This window comes from Prionailurus viverrinus, chromosome B4 (assembly GCF_022837055.1).
Source record: "Prionailurus viverrinus isolate Anna chromosome B4, UM_Priviv_1.0, whole genome shotgun sequence".
Classification (NCBI taxonomy): Eukaryota; Metazoa; Chordata; class Mammalia; order Carnivora; family Felidae; genus Prionailurus; species Prionailurus viverrinus.
In genome coordinates this window covers 7,377,474-7,400,106 of record NC_062567.1, presented here as the reverse complement: position 1 = coordinate 7,400,106, position 22,633 = coordinate 7,377,474, and the positions used below count along the sequence as shown (strand labels likewise).

General features: G+C 45.4%; 1 protein-coding gene across 13 annotated transcripts in view; it reads right to left on the bottom strand.

The window, feature by feature from the left end:
* CELF2 (CUGBP Elav-like family member 2) overlaps positions 1-22,633 on the bottom strand; it is a 527,290-nt gene that overhangs the window by 13,501 nt on the left and 491,156 nt on the right. For 8 of the 13 annotated variants that reach the window (XR_007153807.1, XM_047865599.1, XM_047865602.1 and 5 more), the window contains 2 exons: positions 8,991-9,110; positions 1,842-2,039 (listed from right to left, as the gene is read on the bottom strand). Coding sequence is in view for 12 of the 13 variants with exons in the window: in XM_047865599.1 (XP_047721555.1) it covers positions 1,842-2,039; positions 8,991-9,110 (318 nt within the window). In the remaining variant the exon portion in view is untranslated. Of the gene's footprint in view, positions 1-1,841; positions 2,040-8,978; positions 9,111-22,633 lie in introns of all 13 variants that reach the window. The other 5 variants (XM_047865597.1, XM_047865603.1, XM_047865600.1 and 2 more) reach the window with 2 other exon arrangements.

Here is a 22,633-nt window from a genome sequence, read left to right as displayed (position 1 = left end):
AGTAGAAAGGCTAAAAATCTATTCAGTAGTGGAATTCATCTTTTTTCTTCTTCTTCCCCTTTCCAGTATAATGTGCCTTGAAAACAACAATTTAGGTAAAACTAATATTAAGATGGTTTAAATTTCTTGAGCACACATCACTGGGTGAGAAGAAGGTGATCAGAGGAGAGGTAGGAGGAAGTGGGAAATGATTTAAAAACACTCAAGCCAAAAAACACCACCAATCACAAAAATCAAGCACTGAACCTTGCTACTGGTAGGCCCGATACCTAAATGTCAATAATCATTCAGTGGGTGGCCATTCTTCATGTTAATCCCCGAGAGTGAGCTACTACTGCACAGGCTATCCTGAAAACTCAAGGCATGGACACTGGGGGCAGTGGACGAAGTGTTTGGGGCCTAGACTTCACCCTTGCACTGTTACATGCTGAGGCCACCGTGACTCAAGTTTTTCAGCGACAAGGGTTATGTGGCTTGCTGGAAGGCCCTGATAGGACAATGGAGAAGTGACCGGCATTCTCTAAAAATCACGTAGGGACCTGGCTTTTATGTTCTTTTCTGAGAACATTCTTATCTCATATGCGCCTCCTACCACCCTTATTTGTCACTATTTGGGTAGTTAGATCCTGGACCAAGGGACCTCAGTGCAGGCTTTGCTTGGGGAAACAAGGCATATATGACTTGCAGTCTCCCCACACCTCGGGAGACACAGTGGACTGAACAGTTGTGCAGCTTTTTAAAAACCTACATTAACAGTTACAGCTGAGAGTAAAGAAACTTTCATCTATCTTTCACTTTTAACGATCTCTTAAGATTAGAAAAAAATCTTTTTTTACACATGAGTCTCTTTAAAGCCGTGTCCCTTTTAAGGTTCACTTTATAAAGTAAAACTATTCTATTTCTTGTAGAACACCAGATTTCAAGTCGAAGTTTGCACACAAGAATAGTTTGGAACTGTAGGGTGAGGATAAAGAAGGGGAAGAAATTAAAATGTCTTCAGTACTTCCCTACCGTAGCTTCTTCCCCCATACTGTAACAGGTCAGAAAGAGAATAAACATAATGTTGCAGATTTTGCTTTAAAGACACCAAAAGGAAAAAGGGAAAAAGACAAGCTGTCCCTCTCTGGACTGGCTCATGAACTATTTTACAATTAGCTTTAATTCATTCTTAGTATTAACTTCCTGATAGTCAATTTGCCTTATTGGCAGAGGAGCAAGACAATCGGTCACTTAGTTACTTGCTCCGAGGACCCCCGATTAAACACGGACCCAGTCGATCCTAATGGTGGATCTGATCATCACCCTGGAAAGCCTCGCCTACCGAGAGGCAAGCTCCGTGGTCCCAGGGCTAGTGGACGCTGAGAAACCCGGGATGTGCCTGAGAGCGCTTTGCCCACGGGAGACTCTCCGTTCCCCCCCTGCACTCATGCGGACTTGAGGTGTAAGGGGAGAAATCCTAGATGGTCCGCGCCGACTCGGGAAAGGGGGTTCCTGCAGCGTTTTGAGGACAGCAATTCCTAAGTGATTGCGTGTAAGGGTGCAGTGGGGGAGAAATCCATATTGGGAGGTAAATTAAAAGAACGAAAAATTCAAAGATAAACGGACAAGGCTGAACAGGAGGGGAGAGAAGATTCAAACCAATGGTTTAGGCCTGTTAAGTTTCTTAAAAGGAAAAAAAAAAAAACCCAAAGACCCGAAAAAAAAGAAAACCACCACAAACCCCAGGAAGAACAGAAGTACGCTAACTGCCCTCTCGTGACGCTGGCCCCATCTAGCTTCTCCGAAGGCCGCCGCCACGGTGGGTGTTGCCCGCCGCGCCCGGGCCCGGGCCGGGCACCTACCTTCCTTCTGGCTGCCTGCGGCGCTCTGCTGCTGCAGCAGGCTCTGGCTGTACAGAGTGGGCAGCGCCGCGGCCGCGTACTGCTGGATCCCTGAGTAGGCCTGCGTGAGGGCGTCCATGGTGCCCGCCGTGCCATTCGTCAAGCCCGTGGCGCCAAGTCCTCCGTTCAGAGCCGCCATACCTGAGAGCATTTGAGCAACTTTACAAAAAACCCAACAATAGAGAAGAGAAACAGCACTTTTCATTAGTGCTTTCCAAAGGAAGTTAGAGAATCATTTGACACACGTACAACAGCAAGTGCATGCAGCCGGCACACCAGTGAAACCGACACGGAAGGAAAAACGCAACGATGCAGGAATACATCAACATGATGGTAAACAGACCACGCCCCCCCAAAGCCCCCCGAGCAATGACACCCTCACTCCCTAAGGCCAGCGATCGAAACTCACAGAGGCACTACCGACAGACAACACGTCTCCATTCCATGCGCTGTGCTACTGGCAAGTCCCGCTATCTTTTTGAAATGAAAGCCTTCTCCTTGGAGCTTAGAAGCTTGGCAAAAAACATTAGTGACAGAGGCTTGTAACATCTGTACACTTCAGTCCACCTCCTGGGCCCTCTGAAGGGCCAGGGGATGGCTCACGGGTTGGAGGAGAAAGGGGTAAAACTGGTGTCCCTAGGCCATCTGACGAGACGGTCCTGGAGGCCAGCTCTGTCCTCGGTGAGCCAGCGTGTGGGCAGTGCCCTTCCGGCTCTACGAAACAGCGGAGGGATGGTGTCAAGGAGGAGGACCTCAGGGAGAATACACAAGCTGATCAAGAATTAAGGCGAGGAAAAAATGTGGACCCTTACTCTAATTGCAGAGAACCAAAGCTGCTTACGTAGTACCAGGGGCTCAAAAAAGAACGGGGCCATCTTTAGCAGCGAGTAGACGTGTGCACACGTGCAAGGATTTATCAGTGCCCCCGTAACCGGAGTTTCTACCCACGAAGGAGCTCCAGGTCATGTTTTTCAGTTAACTGAAGGGATACTCGTGTCTGTAAGCTGGATCTTGGCCGGTAACGGATGGGAACTGGATGCTGTCCAGCACCTTTTTCTTGGATCCTGGCTGCTCTTTTGCTGTTATGGTTGCTGACTGTGCCACATTTTCCCTGAATATGGAGTCAAAACAAGCAATACTTTTATAGAGTGTTAACTTTCATATGGACTCAGGAAATGGAAGAGGTGACATCATAATTGCTTTTAGTTCCCTTTGTGACTGAGACATTAAAAAAAAATAAGGTTTCTGGGAAAAAATTATTGAAAACATTAATGAAACACTTGAACGGATTAGGGCTATTGATTAGGGCTGTTAAAACACCTGAGATGACTAACTGAAAAAAAAGTGGTAAGGAGTCTAATGAGGATAGAGGACTAAAGATGCTTAGAAATTATACAGAGGAATCCAGCACTAGATCATGTCACCATCCATCAGTGCTCCTGCCTGCCATCCACAGGAGACAGAGCAGGTGGGGAATGTTCTTACTCTCGACACGACTCTGTTATTCTGATAACTTCATCTCTTAGGTTAGGAGGAGTCAGACCGTGGCCTAACAGCAGAGGAAATGCGTAGCGCCTCGGGCCTGGTATTCTCTGGGGGGTGGGGGGCTTGAGGAGACACAGTGGGCCCTAAGAGAAATTACCAAGCACAGTGTCCTCGGTACAGACACGGCATTGGGCTGGGGTGCTGAGGAGAGTCTGAAGCACAGGAGAATGGAACAATAAGCCTGCAGAGAGGAAGTCCTCGCAGGCAGATCTAGCAAATTCAAATTAGGCAAAAAGGTGTTGGCCAGCAGAGGTCCTGAGGACTGTGCTTGAGGTTTCTTATTGTGAAGGAGTCTATTCTCTTAATTTTTTTCAGTCATGGAAATAAATACTGTTAAAGAGCTTAGAACTAGTGTGGCCTCCTAATTAATCCCCCAAGACACCAGCTAATCCCATTTACCTCACCCAGGCTTCTCTCTCCCACCCCTGCTATTCCTACGGCTGCCGAAGGGCTGGGGGGTGATTTCTCTTTTCTCCTCTGGTCTTATTTTATCCTCACCTCCCAACATTGGTGTGAATGCAAAGAAACATCGGTGTTTCTTTTCTAGAGAGGCGGGAGGGTGTAAAATAACTCCGGAAGAGCTGGGCACAGTTAAGTGCCCTGTGTTTCATTTCTGTCAGGCTGTTAACAGGTGCTAGGGATACAAGTGGTTGCGCCACGTGGCCCAGCCCTCCAGAAAGCCGGATTCCCGTGTAGGGGGAAATTCTAGTAAGAGTGAGTGGTGACCTTGCGCTCTACTTACACCCTGGGGCAAGGGTGCATCACAGCCCGCAGGGCCGCGCGGAGCACAGCCGAAGACCAGCTCGGCTGCCAGCCACGTCTCCGAGTCCCCTTGCCGTCACTGGAACAGAGCGCCGCCACTTGCTGGTACCCGGTCAGCTAAGGGCCTTAAGAGTTTGCCGGCCCTGCCGCGTAAGAGCCTTCGGAGTGCCTGCCTTCGTAGTTTCCGAGGCCCAGCTTCTCCAAGAGGTGCTCCTTCGCTGCAGTGGTCTTTGGTGCCCCGGACTCCCTCCTTCTGTGGCACGGGATTTTTTTTTTCCTTCTTTCTTTTTAGTCATCCAGGTTAGGAGAATTTTCTTCTCTTTCCCCCTTTTCGCCAATTGTTCCCCCCTCTTGAAACACAGAAGCAGAATGAACTTCAGTGCTCCTGAAAGACCGGATGGGTTTCAGGACCAGAATTGTTGTGAGGCTTCCGGCACATCGCCACTGTTCTGCCTACACTTCACAGTGGTTGACTGTGTTTTTGGACTAGATCTCAGGGCAGATCTCCTTTCTGAAGGGTTGGCTTGCTTCAACCGATTCCATGCACGTGGGAGGTAGCCGTGGCCGGCCTGACCTGCCTGAGGTGGGGAGGGAAACGGTATCGGAGGCATCAAGCAAAGGGGGTGTGGATGTCAAAGAGGGGACTAGCAAGGGCTCTCCGGCTTGAGGCTTTCCTTCTTCATGGTATAACCACCCTTTTGAGCAAAAAATAAGTGTCAAAATTCTGACAAGTACAAGTGCAGTGAGAATATTTAAAACCAAAACTATCCTGGAGATTCTGGGGGTATGTGGTTGTCAAAGACAAGGTACAAGAAGTAATTGATTACCTTGCAGAATTTGAAAAAATCACCCAGGGAAGATTTATATTAAATAATTATTCTGTCAAAGATAACACCTGTCAATTCAGCTGCTGGTATCTGATTACATGTAAAAACTGTGGGCAGTAGAAAAAGAAGTTTGAAGAAAGTTAAATTGAATAAATGCTTCCCCTTAAAAGAGTAGGGATTTTCTTTCAAAAAGCCAAAAGGATCGGTCATTTCAGCCCATGTAATCTAAATTCCCAATCATGCTGTTTGGATGAGGAACAAAATGACAGATGTGGCAACCTCAACAAGGGGAGGTCTCTGCGCATGGGCAACAAAGTCTGCATACCCTGCCTGTGAGACGCTTTAACTCTCCAAAGGTCCTCAACTGAGAGGGACCTGAGGAGCTGTGAGACGCCTGAGTAAATCTGCAAATGACACAGAGGACCCACCAGTGTGAGCAGGAGCACTTTTGGCGGCCACTGTGAAGATGGTCCTGAAGGCAGAGGCGGAAGCAGCGTAAGTGCCCCCCCCCCCCCCCCCCCCCCCCCCCGCAAAAGGGCAAAAGTGAGGAATGTATTATATTCCTGTAGGTTTATAGTCTATTTCCTGGGATGTTTTCCTTGCTGTAGACAAGATATACATCCTAAGCTGCAAGCTGATAAGAAGTGTAAAATGTCTAGAACCATGGTAGAGGAGTATGAATATGCACTTAGCGGCATTTATATGTGTGTTTGTGTTATTATGGTCACAAGTGTGTGTGAGGTTTTATGTGCCTATATGTGTATCTACCTATGTACATTTCACATATTCCAAGAATACAGATTGAGAGTGATTTTATAATGCATACTTAAGAGTGACAAGCCAGAATAATATGCCCCAAACATCTTTTCTCTCCTTTACATAAAATACGGTTGACTCTTGAACAGGTGGGGGTTCAAATGAAAGTCTCTGTGTGTTAATTTTTCTCCCCCAAAACTTAACTACTGATAATCTACTGTTGACCAGAAGCTCTTAGCGCTAACATAAATAACACATATTTTGTACATTATATGTATTATACACCGTATTCTTAAAATTTAAGAAAATCATAAGGAACATGACCACACATTTGTAGTATCCTACTTACAGTATTAATTGACAGAATTCTGCATATAAGTGGACTGCACATTTCAAACCTGTGTGTTCAAGGACCAAGTATTTCCACAAACACTATTCATCAGGTACTTGTGCCTGATTATATTCTGACGATCCTAATTTTAAGGGCTGTATGCTAAGCCATTTGGAAGAACGAGGTTGATTGGAACAAGGAAAAATAAGTGTGTCACCTGGCATACATTTAAATAGAGTCAGACACAGACTTTTGGGCAGTTGTGTCTACAAAAAATATCTTCTTCGTCTTAGCTTAGATCTTACTACACAAAACATGCCTGGAGAACCCTCAGATAATCCAGAAGTGAATCACCCACATTCCTTACTTATGATCTTGACAATTTCTGCTTTTAGCTTTAGGGTTCAACTGTACTTTTTTAGCCCCTCCATTCATGAATGTATGGAGCAAGGAAAGGAACATCAAACTTGAACACTTTAATTTAGCTTCTTTTCTTCGACCCCAAACTTTATTTTAGGAGGAGTGAAGTGAAGTGAAGTGAAAGGGGTAAAATTTATAGGAAGATGAGTTTGGGAATTAATTGGATTCCGTCTACCTACATTCTCCTGGCTCCCTGGTCCCTGGGAAAGAGGACTCTATTCAGACAGCCAGAGAATTCTTTCAGTACCAAGTAACTGTTCCTGGGATGGAGTAGGGTAGGAAACAGCAATGATAGGGAAACTGTGGCCAACTATTTCAGAAGCTGCCTCTATTCCGGTACCCATTTCTTGAGTACCTTCTCTGAGAATTTTCCAGTAGGACAGGTAGCATCATCATGTCTGTTTAGGCAGAATGGTCTGAAAGAGGACACTATATATTTTGGGTTTTCCTTGGTATTTGAAAGGAAACAAATATCTGCTCCAAGCCAACGTTGGGATTGTTAAATAGCTCTGTGCTAGTAACACTTACCGGATCAGAAGGAATGTGGTTTTGTTTGTTCATGGTTTTTGGTTTAATTAAACACTTTTCCTGGTTCACACTGGTTTGGTAGGGACTGTTCGAAATGAGACACATTTTTAACTCCCCATGAACTATACATACCTGTATTACTCCAATTGCAAACAATTTAAAAAACAAAACAATTTAATAAGGCTGTTGTCCTTGCCAGAAGCAACATCTGTATGACATAGACCCCACACAAGAACTAGTCATAGTCTTGGCCATTCAACACAGTCCCTCTATAGTCCCTCATGGTAACGATAGGAAAATACCAGCAAAGCACAACAGACGAGGATGGAGAGAGGTGGACACACGGACCCGAGACAACACACAGCAGTCATGAGCACGTGCTGAGGAGGACAGCCATTCCCACTGGCCTGTTACTTTGCAGACCAAGGACAGGACAGGCAGGCGATCAAATCAAAGTCCTTGTTTTAGGGGAACTAGGTCCTGGGGCAAGAGAAGCAGCATGAAGGGATGTGTGTAAACACCCATGTCTGCAACCAAGGGGGAGGAAGTGGGTTGGAGCGTCTGCAGAACAAGGTCAGAAACAGGAGTAAACGTGATGAGGGCTCCTGGGCTGCTGGAGGTGGGCAGCTGGAGGCCGTTTTACTGGAATAAGACATTCTGTTGTCACATGATTGCCACTTAATACGCTATTTGCTAATCAAGAGCTATCATATCTAGAAAGAACGATCCCCCCCACTTTTTTTTGGCCTATGGTCAGATGAAACTCAGTCCCAATTTTTGTTTGTTCTTCCCAGAGCATCTGAACAAAAGTGTTTATTAAAACTTGGAAATTTGATGAGGTCTAGATTTTTTGTTTTTGTTTTGCTGGAAAAAAATGGTAGTATCTGATCACCCCTTGAAAACTGTTCACTTGTTGAGTCATGGGGTAAACTAACTTGCCAGGGACCCTTTCTTAAAGCTTGAAGCAGGCAGGTGCTGTGTTGCCTGCACTGCATGGAAGATAACTGGGCCCCCAAATCAGAAATCAGATTTGCTCTGGGCTCTCCTGGGCCTGGCTACTCTTGACTCAGGACTGAACTGAGGGAAAGGCAAACGAGATGTCCCTTCTGTGCGTGGAGGGTCAGTTCTCCCCAGTGTAGGAGCCAGTGCCGAGCACAAGCCTAAAACATGACTTTATCCCCCACAGCTCTAACGTGGCAGAAATGGGCAGGCTGTGTGGGACGGAACCTGGAGCTCTCCAGGGAGTCCCTAGGTTTTGGGCTGAAGTACTTCTGGAAGCGAGTTGCCTCACTCTGCCTCAACCTGCCATGGTGACATGAGCCTTTTCAGAGATGAACTGCTGTTGAGTGAGCCGTCTGTGAGCGCTTAAAGACTCCACACGGTACCACTGCCAACCGGGGCCTTTTCCACTCAGCCTTATTTCCTCCTTTCCAAGGCCTCGTGCTTCTCTATATAGGTCATCAATCTTTAGAGCAAGAGGGTACCAATAAAATCGTCTAATCCAGAACTTCCAGTTTTCAAATGGGACTCTGAAGCCTGGGGTGGGTGGGCAGTGATTTGCTGAGGTTTCTGCAGGTGCCTGCCAGATTTGGAACTGGACCCACGTGTCCACTTTTCTATTAAAACACACTGCCTCTCAGAAGAAGAGAACCAAAGCATGCCCCTGTGAAAGCTGCAACTAGCTGTCAGCCACAGAAACCTATGAGTGAACGAACACACGTTCTGAGGATTAGAAAAAAGCCGGGGCGACGAGGGCTGGGTCCCTTTGAGGCAAAATGAATGTAGATCGCATGTGCCTAGCGGGGTATGTGCTCCTCCATCCCAAGCTTTAGTTCTCCCTGTTACGTATCCTTTGCAGTTCAGGGCTGGCTGACCATTTTCTGGGGCGAATTTGGGGGAAGGCTGTCCACCAGAGCAGCAAATACTCACTGTTTATGGTACCTGCTAGTGCATTAATATTATTCAGTCCGACAGTGGCTCCCGCCAGCCCTTGCAGAGTCCCAAGAGAGGTCAGAGAATTCATGGCCGCACCAGCACTGGAGTTGGGGGTTGAAGCAGCCACTGAAAAACAAAACAAGACAGGAAAACGGGGAGAGAAAACACAAGATGAGTGAAGGCCAAGTGGCCCGGAAAGTAATCGTCCTCTCCACGGCAGCTGGAGCTGGGGGCTGAACTGCGAGCCACGCTTAACGCTTCCCATCGGAGAGACACATGTGGGGCTGTGCTTGGGGGCAATTCTGGCGGTTAGGTTTGGTGATTCAAGTAAGCCATCACAGCTCTGTTCGGCCAGTCAGTGAATATGCTCACTGCTCGTTAGTGGGGGTGAATCGGCAAACAGGAGGCCGTCTTCTGGGTAGGCTGCCCCCCACACCCCCCCACCAGCCACAGGAGGGCAGCCTCAGTCCTGCAGGCCGAGGCCTTCTCCTGTTCACCAGTGACTGGCACAGAAGGGGGTAGGGGGTGGGAGTGAATGGCAGTCCTTGGTTTTCTCACTGTTTCTGCTTCAGACTCAGCATTTTCTTTTCTCACTGAAATTCTGAAAAAAAAAAAAAAAAAAAAAAAAAAATCCTACATCTTCCTGAATTTGACAGAAGACTTCAGGGCCCAGGCAGTGGTGGTAACAGGGTGAGGAGTGGTAGGAGACAAAACCATTTTGCTCCAAACTCTCTCTTACCCCCCAGCCTTTTAGGTAACAGCTTTACTGACAGATTACTCACATGCCATAAAATTTGGCCCTTGAAGCATGCAAGTCAGTGGTTTTTAGTATGTTCGCAGTTATCCAGCCGTACCACCATCTAACAGAATATTCTTACCCCGAAAAGAAAGCCATCCTTGTTAGCTATCATTCCCCGTTCCCCCCACCACTTCCTGTCTCTATGAATTTGCTTAGTCTGGATATTTCATGGAGGTGGAATCACATAATTTGTGATCTTTTGTGACTGCTTCCTTCACTTAGCAAGACGTTCTCAAGATCCCTCTGTGTAGGACGGGCCAGGATTTCATACCAGAGTAATACTCTGCTGTATGAAAACACTGCATTTTGTGTATCTATTAATCAGTTGTGGACATTTTGATTGTTTCAACTTTTGGGCTAGTATGAATAATGATGCTATGAACATCTACCACAGGCTTTTGCATAGCCATAAACTTTCATTTTCATTTGAGTACACACACACACACACACACATACCCCACACCACACCCAGGAGCAGGACAGCTGGGTAAGATGATAACTTCCTGCTTAACATTTGGAGGACCTGCTGGACTGTTCTCCAGAGCAGCTGCACTCTCTGTCCCTTTTACATCATTACATAATGGCGTCTGTAAGTAGTATGTCACGTGTCTTACATTTGTATACGCTTGTACAGCTTCACACTCCGCTGACTTTTTCCATGGACATCACTTTGCTTTATCCTGGTGATGGAGGTGAAAGCTGAACTGAACTCTGACCAGCGCTAAAAGCAGCACCTGGTCCTTTTCTAGCTGTGAGATCCAGGATGGCCAGGAACTTCATCCATCTCCTGGAATGTTCCTGCTCAGCGGGAGCTCATCCTTCCTCTGCCTTCAGAAACCACAAACAGCACTGCTTGAAAAGCACCTTGCTTGGGATCCCTCTGGGATGAGGCCAGATCAAATGCCTAAAAAATGAATTCCTCACCTTGTCACATTTCAGTCCATGTAGGCCATTAGCTTCTCACACCTCATAATGCATATCTCTTTTTAAAAGAAAATGATATATAATCCAGTGTCTTTAGTCCTTTTGTATTATGAAACTTTTCAAATACACAAGAGAAAAACATGACAAACTCCCATAAACTCATAGCCACATTCTAGAATATTTGAGAAGCAATTTAATCTATTTTTTTTAATTTTTAAAAACATTTTATTTATTTTTGAGAGAGACAGAGTACAAGGGGGGGAGGGGCAGAGAGAGAGGGAGACATAGAATCTGAAGCAGGCTCCAGGCTCTGAGAGTCAACACAGAGCCTGATGCGGGGCCTGAACTCGTGAACCGTGAGATCATGACCTGAGCCAAAGTCGGATGCTTAACTGACTGAGCCACCCAGGGGCCCCTTCTCAATCTCTCTTTTAAAGCCAATTTCAGACCTTCTGTTGTCTCTCCCCTATATACTTCAGTCTGCAACTCTAAAAACTGTGGACATTTTTTTAAAAACTCAAAACCAGTATTACACCTCACAAAAATAACAGTAGTTCCTTGGTTTTATTATGTAATAATACCTTGTTTAGGATTTTTTCGTCTATGTACATGAGTATGATTGGCATTTATTTTCCTTCCTGTGTGTCTTTAGTTTTGCTAATAAGCTTTTGCTAACCTCATCAAATGACTCAGGCAGTGTCTTTATTTTTGCATTTTCTGGGATAAACTGTAAAAGATGGCAATTATTTCTAACTTCAGTGTTTCATAGAGTATGCCAGTAAAAATGATGTGGACTTGATATTTCTTCATGGGATGATTACATTTCCTTAACTAAGATTGTTCAACTTTTCTTGTTCTTCTCTAATCAGTTGTATTCAGTTATAGCTTTCTAGGAACTTATGTATTTAAGTTTTCAAGTTTATATTGGCAAAAATTATTCATAACATGCTCTTAATAAATGTTTAAAGTCAGGAACATTTACAATTAAATCCTATTTCTTTGTTTGCTTGTGCTGTCCGTTACTGAGAGAAGCATGTGAAAATCTCCCACTGTGGTAATGTCAATTTCTCCAGGTAAATATGGACATTTTTTGGAATACATCTCGAAGCTATGTTACTCCTTGTGTAGATGTTTGTAAGTTATTGTATCTTGTGGTGCAATCAACTTTTTGTGGCAGCTCTTATTTCTAGTTTCTTCTTGAAGTCTGTTTTGTATGATAAAAAATAAAAGCATCAGACTTTTTTGGTTATTTGCATGATGTATCTTTCACCATCGTTTTGCTTTTTTGTCTACTTCTGCTCTATCTCTTATAATCAATATGTAAAGAGGTTTTAAAAACTACAGCCTAATAATCTAACAGTCTTGCAGTAGAAATGTTTAAATTTTGTGTTCTATGTCCTGCCTATATTTTTTCCTCTTCTTTTTTGCCTTCCTTCTTAGGACTATTATTTACTTTTTTTCCCCCATTCCATTTCCCCCTCTGCTACTTTGGAGGTAATGTATATTATTTCTCTTCTTTTATATATTACCATAACAATTTTAACAAACATAACTTATGAAAATCAAAGGTAATCATTACCTTTATTTCTTGCCAGAACATTTGCGAGAATGTTTCTCCATCTGTGGACTTTTAAGGACAATTTCTAGAGATTTTAAGTGGTTGACTTTTACAATTTTTACCAGTAATGGTGGTTTCACGGGGTAAAGGGTTCACAGGTATCCTCACATTACCATTCTAGAAGTATTCCCCTGGCGTCACCTAAAATTGTGTGAAAGTTCTTCAGGCTTTTATTACTGGCTTCGAATCAGAACACGCATGAGGGATAGTTTTTACCCCTCACTCCCTGGCACAACAGTGTGGGAAGGGCTATTACATGGAGACTGACACTAGATTTAAGTCTCTTTTTCCATGGGAAATAGCCCAGAAAGGAGGACTTCTGTTTCTGGCAGTTTATTGGTCTAGGTGACCAGAGAGACTGGGGGGGGGGGGGGGGGGGGGGGGGCAGTAAACACCAAAAGAGTAACAAGCACTATAAGATATCTTTTAAAATATTGCTAATCATATCAATAGTAATGTAAGACAGATTAGGACACGGTGCTGAGGTAAATTAACTGTCAACTTAGAACATCCAACAAAAATATATTTTGGAAACTAGGACAAAATAAATAATTGTCACATAAAAGCTAAGACTTTTTAACCAGTGGACCCTCACTAAATGTTCTGTTGGATAGGATTCAAACTAAAGGAGAAATGATCCCAGATGAAAGAAGGAATAATAAAGGAAGTAGTAAATATGCAGGCAGATTTAAATAAATGCTATTTATTTATTTAAAAAAAATTTTTTTTTTTCAATGTTCACCTACTTTTGGGACAGAGAGAGACAGAGCATGAACGGGGGGAGGGGCAGAGAGAGAGGGAGACACAGAATCAGAAACAGGCTCCAGGCTCTGAGCCATCAGCCCAGAGCCTGACACGGGGCTCGAACTCCTGGACTGCGAGATCGTGACCTGGCTGAAGTCGGACGCTTAACCGACTGCGCCACCCAGGCGCCCCAATAAATGCTATTTATATAAAGTAACAGTGTACTGGGATGAAACACACTGGAGCTAGAACTGCAATACATGACAATGTGAATACACCACACATGGGTTGGGAGAGAGGCTCTTCTGAATTAAACTAGTTTCTTCTTCTTTACCCCTCCCTCCCTCCCTCCCTCCCTCCCTTCCTTCCTTCCTTGTTGAGAGTAAGTGGGGGAGGGTCAGAGAGAGAGAGAATCTCAAGCAGGCACCATGCTCAGTGCAGAGCCTGATTTGGGGGCTTGATCTCACGACTGTGAGATCATGACCTGAGCTGAAATCAAGAGTTGGCTGCTTAACGGACTGAGCTACCCAGGCGCCCTTCAGTTAAAGTATTGTAAGGTCCTTGAAAGAAGATATTCAGGTAAATTTGCAAAATCTCAGAATGAACAGCAAGAGTCTGTGGCATTTGAGCCACAACCTGCTCCCTCCCTTTCAGCTGCTCCTCTCCCACTTCCCCAAGGTCAGTGTATGTAATGGAAGCTCAACTCCAGGTGGTTGTGGCCAAGGAGCTAAGGGCTTCTTCTCCCCACAGGTCCAAACCTAGGGCTATGGTTTCTCCCAGGGAAGGGCAGGCCACTGGCATTTTTAACCACACCCCTGGCTCTGTCTTATGGAAGCTCTGTTCCGGGCCAGGAAGTGTGGGAGTCCTGTCCTCAAGTAGCCTCTGCTCACTGAGCAGGCACCAGAAACTGTGTTTGAGAGGGTCCAGATACTGTACTTAGCAGACAAAGACATCAAAACAGGTCCTATAAATATGTTCAAAGAACTAAAGGAAAACATGCTTAACGAAAGGTATGATGACAAAGTTGCATCAAGCAAAGAATACCGATAAAAAGGGAGATATTATAAAAATGAACAAAATGGAATTCTAGACTTGAAACGTAAATTACAGAAATGAAAAATTCACTGTGGGGGCTCAACACTAGATTTGAAAAGGCAGAATAACAAATGAGTTTGGAGAATGATGTAGATCATGCAGTCTGAAAATCAGAGAAACCACAACGAATAAAAAGGAACAGAACGTCAGAGGTGTGGCATGCCATGAGATACAGGAGTGTACAGATCCTGGGGGTACCACGAGCAGAGAAAAGAATAGAAAAAATAACGACACAAGGACTGAAAAGTTCCTAAACGTGACCAAAAACATTCATCTATATATCCAAGAAAGTCAACAAACTGCAGGTAGGATAACAGAAGAAGATCCACACCCAGACATGTGATAGTAAAAATACTGAAAGCCCAAGATGAAGAAAAAAAAAATCTTGCAAGGAGAGAGTGGACAACATGACTCATCGTGTATAAGGGGATCCCAAGAAGATTAACACCTGGCTTCTCAGCAGAAACAGTGGACCAGAAGGTGGCATGGCACACTGCAAATGCTGAAAGGAGTAAAACACTATGAAGTGAGAATTTTATATCCAGCCAAACTATCTTCGGTAAACAAGGGAAAAATAACATTTCTAGATGAACAAAAACAGAATGTGTTGCCAGCAGTCATTGTATTACAAGAAATACGAAAGCAAGTTCTACAGGCTGAAAGCAGATAACCCAAGACAATAATTCAAATCCCTACACACATACACATGCATAACACCAATAAAGGTAATTATGTGGATACTTATAAAAGACTGTATAGTTGCATTTTTCTTTTCTTCTCTTAATTGATTAAAAAATCAACTGCCTAAAGCAGTATGTATATTAATTGTATCATTGAGTCTCTAATATACAGACATATATTTGACATTTTAAGCACAAAGGAAGTGGGTAGGGGGACAAAGTTGTACTGCAGTGAGGAAATTATACCAGACAGTAACCACAAGAAGAGATGAAGAGAACCAGAAATGATAAATAAGGAGGTTATGAACAAACTCTACAGATACATGTATCTGCTCTCCTTTTTCTTTCAGTTCATTTAAAATATATAAAGTAATAATTGTAACTATACGTTAAGTTTATAACATACAAAGACATAATATGTATATAAATAGTAGAAAAAAGGGGAGGAAAGGAGAGTTATGTATAGGAGGCATGTTTCTGCATCTCATTGGCATTAGGTTAGTACATATCTGAAGTAGGTTCTGATAAGACAGGATATATGTTGTAAACCCTAGAGCAACCACTAAGAAAAGAAAATTCAAAAATATGGATGAAAATCACTGAAGAAATTCAAACATTATACTAGAAAATATTCACTTAATGCAAAATAAAGCCACAAAGGAGAAACAAAAACAACTGAAATACACAGAAAGTGAAAAGTAAATTTATGTCACATATAAATGAAACCTGATAATATTAAATGTGAATGAAGTAAACAATCCAATCAAAAGGTAGAGATTGTTAGACTGGCTTAAAAAATTATAAAACAAAACCTAGCTGTCTGTGTTGCTTATAGGAGGCACACTTTAGATTCCAAGACACAAATAGGTTGAAAGTAAAAGGATGGAAAGATAAATACCATGCAAACAACAAACTATATGCTATATAATGAGACAGAAGAGTTTTGCATCAGTTTCAGAGAGAAAAAGAAAAGTGGGTCAACTGCTTGCATTGCAAAGGACCTTGATACACTTCTATGAACATCTGTGTCTTTGTCCGGATGAAATACAGCTCATAAGAGAACACTACTACCAGTGGGTACGTCAGAAAACCCTCATTTTATTCAGCACTCTTTTTCTTTATGCCCTCAGACTCTTCACTGAGATCTTTCAGAAGGGAAAGGGATAGAAAGGAATAGGATAAGGAGAGCAGATATTCCTCAGACAGCACAGGAAATGATGGAGATGTGGAAATGAAGCAAACTGGGATAAGGTGTGGAGGGAGTCAGCCGAGTAATGGATCAGAACAGTCTCTCATTCATCTGAGAAACACAAGCTACCGTTATCAGAAAGGCCTCCAACTCCATTGCTGCTCACATCACTGATGAAGCAGAGGTGCCAAAGCACTAAGGTCAATGACCTGGAGAAAGTGCCTATCAGTTAGGGACACCAGCACATTACTAGAAAGACTTATGACACCAGTCGTCATGCTGCTGTGGAGTATTCACTCTAAGTGCTGGAGAGGAAATATATGACCGGACCTTAATACCTCAGTGTCTGCAACTTACATTTTCCAGACCTTGTTTATAGCACAGACATCATTAGTCTCTAATTCTTTCTGCTGCTCCCTGGGTGGTCACCCTGCATCTCCTCTGGTGGCAGAAGAGGATCATGAAAGTTGAGGTTAGCATAGGCATCCTGGAGAAGGTCAGGGGAAAGCTTCCAACATGGCCTCACAGACACCACAAAGTGAGACTACTGCTCTAAGCAACAAACCATTACAATCTCATTACCCCCGTTTACAGACAGAAAACTGGAGTCACAATGGGGCTGTCGTTGAAGCTGAGTGCTCTGGACTCAACCTTTCCTCTTCTCCATAAGCTTCCATTTCAGCATTTTTAAATGGGAGAAAAAAGAACACCCAACTTAAAAGGTTGTGAAGATTGAGTAGGGTGATCTAGGTAATGAACCTGGCACAGTGGTACCATCTGGGGACTTTCAGATCATAGTCCATTACTGGGTACACACCGAACTGAGAGGACAAACCTACGTAGGACATGTCTTGTAAAACAAGGAAGGAGGTAAGCTTCTCTCCAATCTCTGCCTACACAGCTTCAGTTACTGATGACTGGATGGCCATTGGTTCTGTTTCTGCTGGCTGACCCTCCTCTTCCTCACCACCAGTCACAGAGAAAAGCCTGTGTGCAGGGCCCAGGCCCCTCTCCCTCTTCAGCAGCCATGTCAGGGACTATGGGCCGTAGATGCGGCCTGCTTTCACTCACCCAGGGAAACCCAGAACGGCCACGGGCAGACTTGTCTGTCACCTACTTCTAGCTGGAGCTTCACAGGGGGCAAGAGGGGGCAGGAGCTGGGCGACATCAGAACTGGCTGACCTCACACTGTGGGTGCTCTTTCACACCCTCCATGTCTGTAAGATGGGCTTGAGGAAGAGGCGGGTTTAAGGCATTCTCTGCTTTGTGTGGGTAATTCTCAATTACGGTGGTGAGCAGCAAGCTGGAGAGAGTGTACCGTAGATGCAGACAGACACAGACAGACAGACAGACACACACACACACACACACACACACACACACACACACACACACGAGCCATGGACGCGTAAGGGACAGGAGTGAGGTGGGGAGCTGGGAAATTCAGCAGGCCCACTTGTCACTGATAATACAAACAGTATGCAAGTTAGAGGTCTCTTTAGGTCTTGGTTTGCTATTTATTTAAAACCGCAGGAAGACTGGATACAGTCAAGTGGGCCTCTTAGTATGTGGTTGAGGGCTAGACCCAGTAGAAGGGTGGGGAGTGGGTGAAGGACACGAAGGACAGGGATCAACTGTGACAGTAAGACGACTGGACCAATGGGGTGCCTGGGTGGTTCAGTCGGTTAAGCGTCCAACTCTTGATCTCAGCTTAGTTCATGATCCTAGGGTTGTGAGAACAAGCCCCTTGTTGGTCTCTCTGCTGACTGTGGAGCCTGCTTAAGATTCCCTCTCTCCCCTCCTCTGCCCCTCTCCCCTGCTTGTGTGCTCTCAAAAAAAAAAAAAAAATTACAGAAAAAACGCTGAGTGAACTAAGTAACTGACGTTGAAACGAGAAGACCCTGTGTGCCCCACAGCTTCAGACAATACTCTGAAAATTCACCCCAACTGGAGTCTCATTTGGAAAAGATGGCTCAACTGCGATCTAGCCACCTTTAAGAATCTTTTGAATTCTAGCAAATAACCGCTTTAAAGCAAAAAGCCTCAAGTTTGTCACACAGCCAGTCTTAATCATGTGCTCCAAAACCAAATATTCAGCAGACACACAACAGAGAAAGAGACCCCAGACACGAAAGACAGAGACAAATTCAATGCCAACAACACACATATTTTCCTATTTCTGTGTTGGCCAACTGGCAAGAGGATTCTGCCCATCTGAAATTCCCTCTGGTCTCCACCAAGAACTGTATCCTTCACTTTCTCCATTAAACTGTTTATGACATGCCAAAGGCACATTTTGGGAGAAGGGTGGTAAATAAACCTGCACTCTCCATCGTCCATGGCACCTCTTTTAGTAGAAGGCTGCTCCATACACGACAAAGCCCAGAGGCACACAGGCCAGGGGAGCAAAGCTCGGCTGCCCTTGCTCATGCAGTGCAGACGTGTCTTGTCAGAGGTCACATCTTCAGCCTGTTTTACTACTGCTTAGAAACTACCGATGAACCCAAAGAGGTTGTGACTGGCCGGCTAACCAGGAACTAAAATGGCCATGCAATAAACACAAGTCCTGTTTTCATTACCTCATACAGCAGTACAGTTCTGTGCTTTCTTAGGAAAGAATGAGGGAAGGGAACAACGTTAGAGACTGGGGGGTGGGGGAAAGGAAGACTGGTGGTGAGCATCACAGGATTTCTCTGCTCTTCTGAGGTTAATTCACTGCTGGGAAGACGCCAAGCTCAACAATTCCCATATGCCTCTCCCAATCTAAGTGAGAAGACGGGTTCTTTCTCCTTGAACTGCACTAGGTCTTGGATCAATAATACACTGAGTAGAGTTTCTTGGCCCAGGTCAAAGCTTCAGGTCATGGATGGCATGCCTAGATCACTAGGTTTCCTTGCTATGCCAAGGTGAAAGGAGGAGGGAGAGAAAAGAGAGAAAAGAGTGCTAGACGAGCCGGAGGAATATCCAACGTCCAGCATCTCCAGGAGAGCCGAGCGCTGGCTCACCTACCCTGGCCAGTGATTTGTTTCTCTCCCTTAATCCCCATCGACAGGGACAGACAGCACTGCCTTGCACATATGTTCCTTCATTCCAACTTGGATCCTCTGAGGCAATGCATGAACTAGACTGAGAGTCTTCTCCACTTAGAAGATGGAAAGCAGAGGCTGAGTGGACCTGCCCGGGGCACACAGCGAGCAGTGGCACAGGACGGGGCCGGTGCTGTAGCTCTGTGGGTGAGTCCCCGGTGAGGAGGCCATCGGGATAGCTAACAGCTGTGGGAGAAGGGCTCTTTGGGAAACTTTCTCAAAGCAGCCCAAAAAAACAAGCAAGCTGAATCTTACCTAAATTAAAAAAAAATGCTTCATTTGTTTTATATTTATTTGTTCCAGAGATAAATGCTTATTCTTTCTGAGCTTTCCAGAGAGAAAAGGCCCTTGGCTTCATTTCTCAGGAAAAAGTCACCCTCTCTCTGCCGTGTGGGTAAGCCGGACTCCCTCCCTTCCAGCCCCCACCAGCCTTGATCTCCCTAACAATGAAGCAGGTGACGAATGTAGCTGGAGAGACTGGGAAGGATCTGTCATCCGTGGGGCCGCCAAATTAAAACACAGGACACCAGTGGGTGCTTGATGAAGGCCTTCCTGCTCTCCATTCTCTTTCTGTTCTAACTTCTGCATTACTGGAGAGGGCAAGTAAGTTCATTTGGGTCCCAGGACTACGTCTGCAGAGGGAGACAAAAATTACTACTACATGCTCTATGGCTCCCCCCAAAGATGCTTGTGTTCTGATTCCTGCAGCCTGTGACACAGAGCTTCCAGGGTTTATAAGCTGCTCTTCAGAGGACCTTGGGATGAGGAGACTGTCCAGGATTATCTGCCTGGGCCCAGTGTAATCTCAGGGGTCCTGTCAATGGCAGAGGGGCTCGCAAGAGCCAGGGAGATGGCAGCGCGACAAGGACTTGGAAGGAGGGGCTGTTTGTCGAGGAAGCCAGCAGCCTCCGGAAGTTGGAGGAGCAGGGAAGTGGCTGCCTCCCTAGGGCTTGCAGAAAGAACTGCACCCTGCTGATACCCCTATGTGGGGTGTCAGCCCAGTGACTATGCTGGACTTCCGGCCTACAGAGTCGGAAGATAATACACGTGTGTTGTTTCAAGCTACTACGTGTGTGGTAATTTGTCACAGCAGCAATGGAAAACGAATACATTTTCCAGCTCAGCTTCACCAGGAATACAGCTTAATCATGGCAGTCGCTAGCATTTACCCGGGGGCCGGCGTTTGTTCTAAGTACTTTCTGTGCATCAGCTCTTTTGTTTACGGTTAGCCTATGCGGCTAAGTAACTGGTGGAAGGTCCCACACACCTGTAGGTTGTAGAGCCAGGACTTCACCTAGCTCTGGCTCCAGAATGTTAACACTATGCGCGTATAAACTTAAATTCCTGTTTTGCATCTTGTGTCTATCTTGGCTGCTGTTGAGATCTACAGAAGCAATGAACTTGCGGTTATTCATATTCACCCTTAATTTTCAGGCCTTGTCCCTTCCACCTGTAAGACCTTGGGCAATCCCTCAATTTAGCTGAGGCTCCGAATGATTAAAATGGGAATAATGTGACCCACCCTGAGAACTGACATGATAATCAAACAAATGAGGTGGCAATGATGCCTGACACACAGTAGGTGACTGATAAACACTGCTGATGATGTCTATCCGAAGGATGAGAATCTGGTCATCCTGTCCTCAGATTCATGCAGATTCAGTATTTCCCGGTAGGAGAGATGGAAGGAAGTGCACAGATGACCGACAATCCCACGGCCTGTACCACTGGTCTTGCCGTCAGGAATCTCGGTCTATGTGTATCATTCTGAGAGCCAGGAAGAGGGTGACCAGGCCTGCCAGTCACGCTGGTGAGAGAAACCGTTGATGAAAAGGTCAAATTTAGCCCAGAGAGGAGACAACCAAGGGAAGGGCCAGGGTTAGGTGCTGTCGTCAGAAAGACACTCTGTAGCTCAGGAGACCAAAGTGATGTGTCAATGGGTCAAAGCCGTAAGGGGGCAGGCACAGTATGAAGGGCCGGTTGTGGACCGGAAGTGGCCCCAGAAGCACGTCCTCCCTGTCCGTGGAACTATGAAAGCAAAGGCCGTCAGGTGGTCATGTTTCAGGGGGTTTCTGCAGACCCTGACATATGCCTGATGGCTTTGGAGGTCCAACACTCCAACTCTTGAAAAGTTCTTACTGTTTCTATGAGTACCAAATGCAGGCTGGCCACCTCTCCTGGCAGGGAAAACCAGGACTCAGAGAAGGCAGAATTCTACTGGTTTAAAGGCAGCACTTTGTGAAGGTTCCAATTTTCACTGCTCATGGTGTAACTGAAGAATGTGAGAACCCAGGGTCTATTTAGAGACAGCAGGGATCTACACCGACAGGAGCCCAGCCAAGCTGCAGACACCAACAGCTTCTACCTTCTTTGCTGGAAGAGCCGCCCCACCCAGCACAGCCATCTTGAATCCTAAATGACCCAGTCACAGAGGAAAGGATGTAAGGAGAGACAGGCCAGACTTTGGGGGTGAAAACTCGCTGACCCGCTCTGTGGGCCATGTGGTGAGGCCTCTTCTGTCTGCTGGAGGCAGGGACCACATTACCCTGTGAGGGTGTGGTATCCATACACACATTAGATGGAGCAAAGTCACTTTTTAAAAATTAGAGTCTAGGCCCTCGGGCACCTCATTCGCCTGGAGGTTACCTCGGACCCTCTGAACCAACATCCGTGGCTGCAGGGCCCAGGACTTGCCCTCCTGGCGTGTCTCTCACTCAGTGAAGTGTGGGAACCACCGGGCTGAGAGGCCTCCAAGCACAGTGGCACCTCACCCTGTCCGGCTGTGTGTGGGGAGTCTGGGGCCTGAGAAGGTAAAGGTTATAGGGGAGGTGAGGTTTGGTTTGAGATAAAAAGGGGAACAGATGCCGGGGGGGCGGGGGGCAGGAAACCAGGAGTAAAATGTTTCCTGAGTTATGGTTCTATCTTCCCGAAGAAAAAAAAATCCCTCCAGCAGATAAGCTTATTAATGAGAAGTTCTGCCTCATTTCCTAGAACCTACAGGAGTAACTAAGACGTAACAGGCACCAAATATTTGCTGAGCGGATGAATAAATGAAAATAATACTGAAGGCTGAGGCAGGTACATTGAACGCCGTATCTAGTTTCTCTTAGGATGAGGCCAATCGAAGGCCTTCATGAGCCGGGTCAAGGGGATCCCATTGCACCTTATGAGGGCCCCTGAGGACACAGCTGAGCTGCTAAAAAAAAAAAAAGACTCTCCTCAGACTGTCCCTTTCTGCTCACAGGCCACGAAGAGTGTGGTTATTTTAAAAAATAGAATGGACGGGGGCACCTGGGTGGCTCAGTCCATTAGGTGTCTAACTTTGGCTCAGGTCATGATCTCACGGTTTGCAGGTTCAAGCCCCACTTTGGGCTCTGTGCTGACTTTTCAGAGCCTGGAGCCTGCTTCAGATTCTCTCTCTCTCTCTCTCTCTCTCTCTCTCTCTCTCTCTCTCTGTCTCTTCCCCCACTTGTGCTCTTTCTCAAAAATAAATAAAAGTTAAAAAAAAAAATAA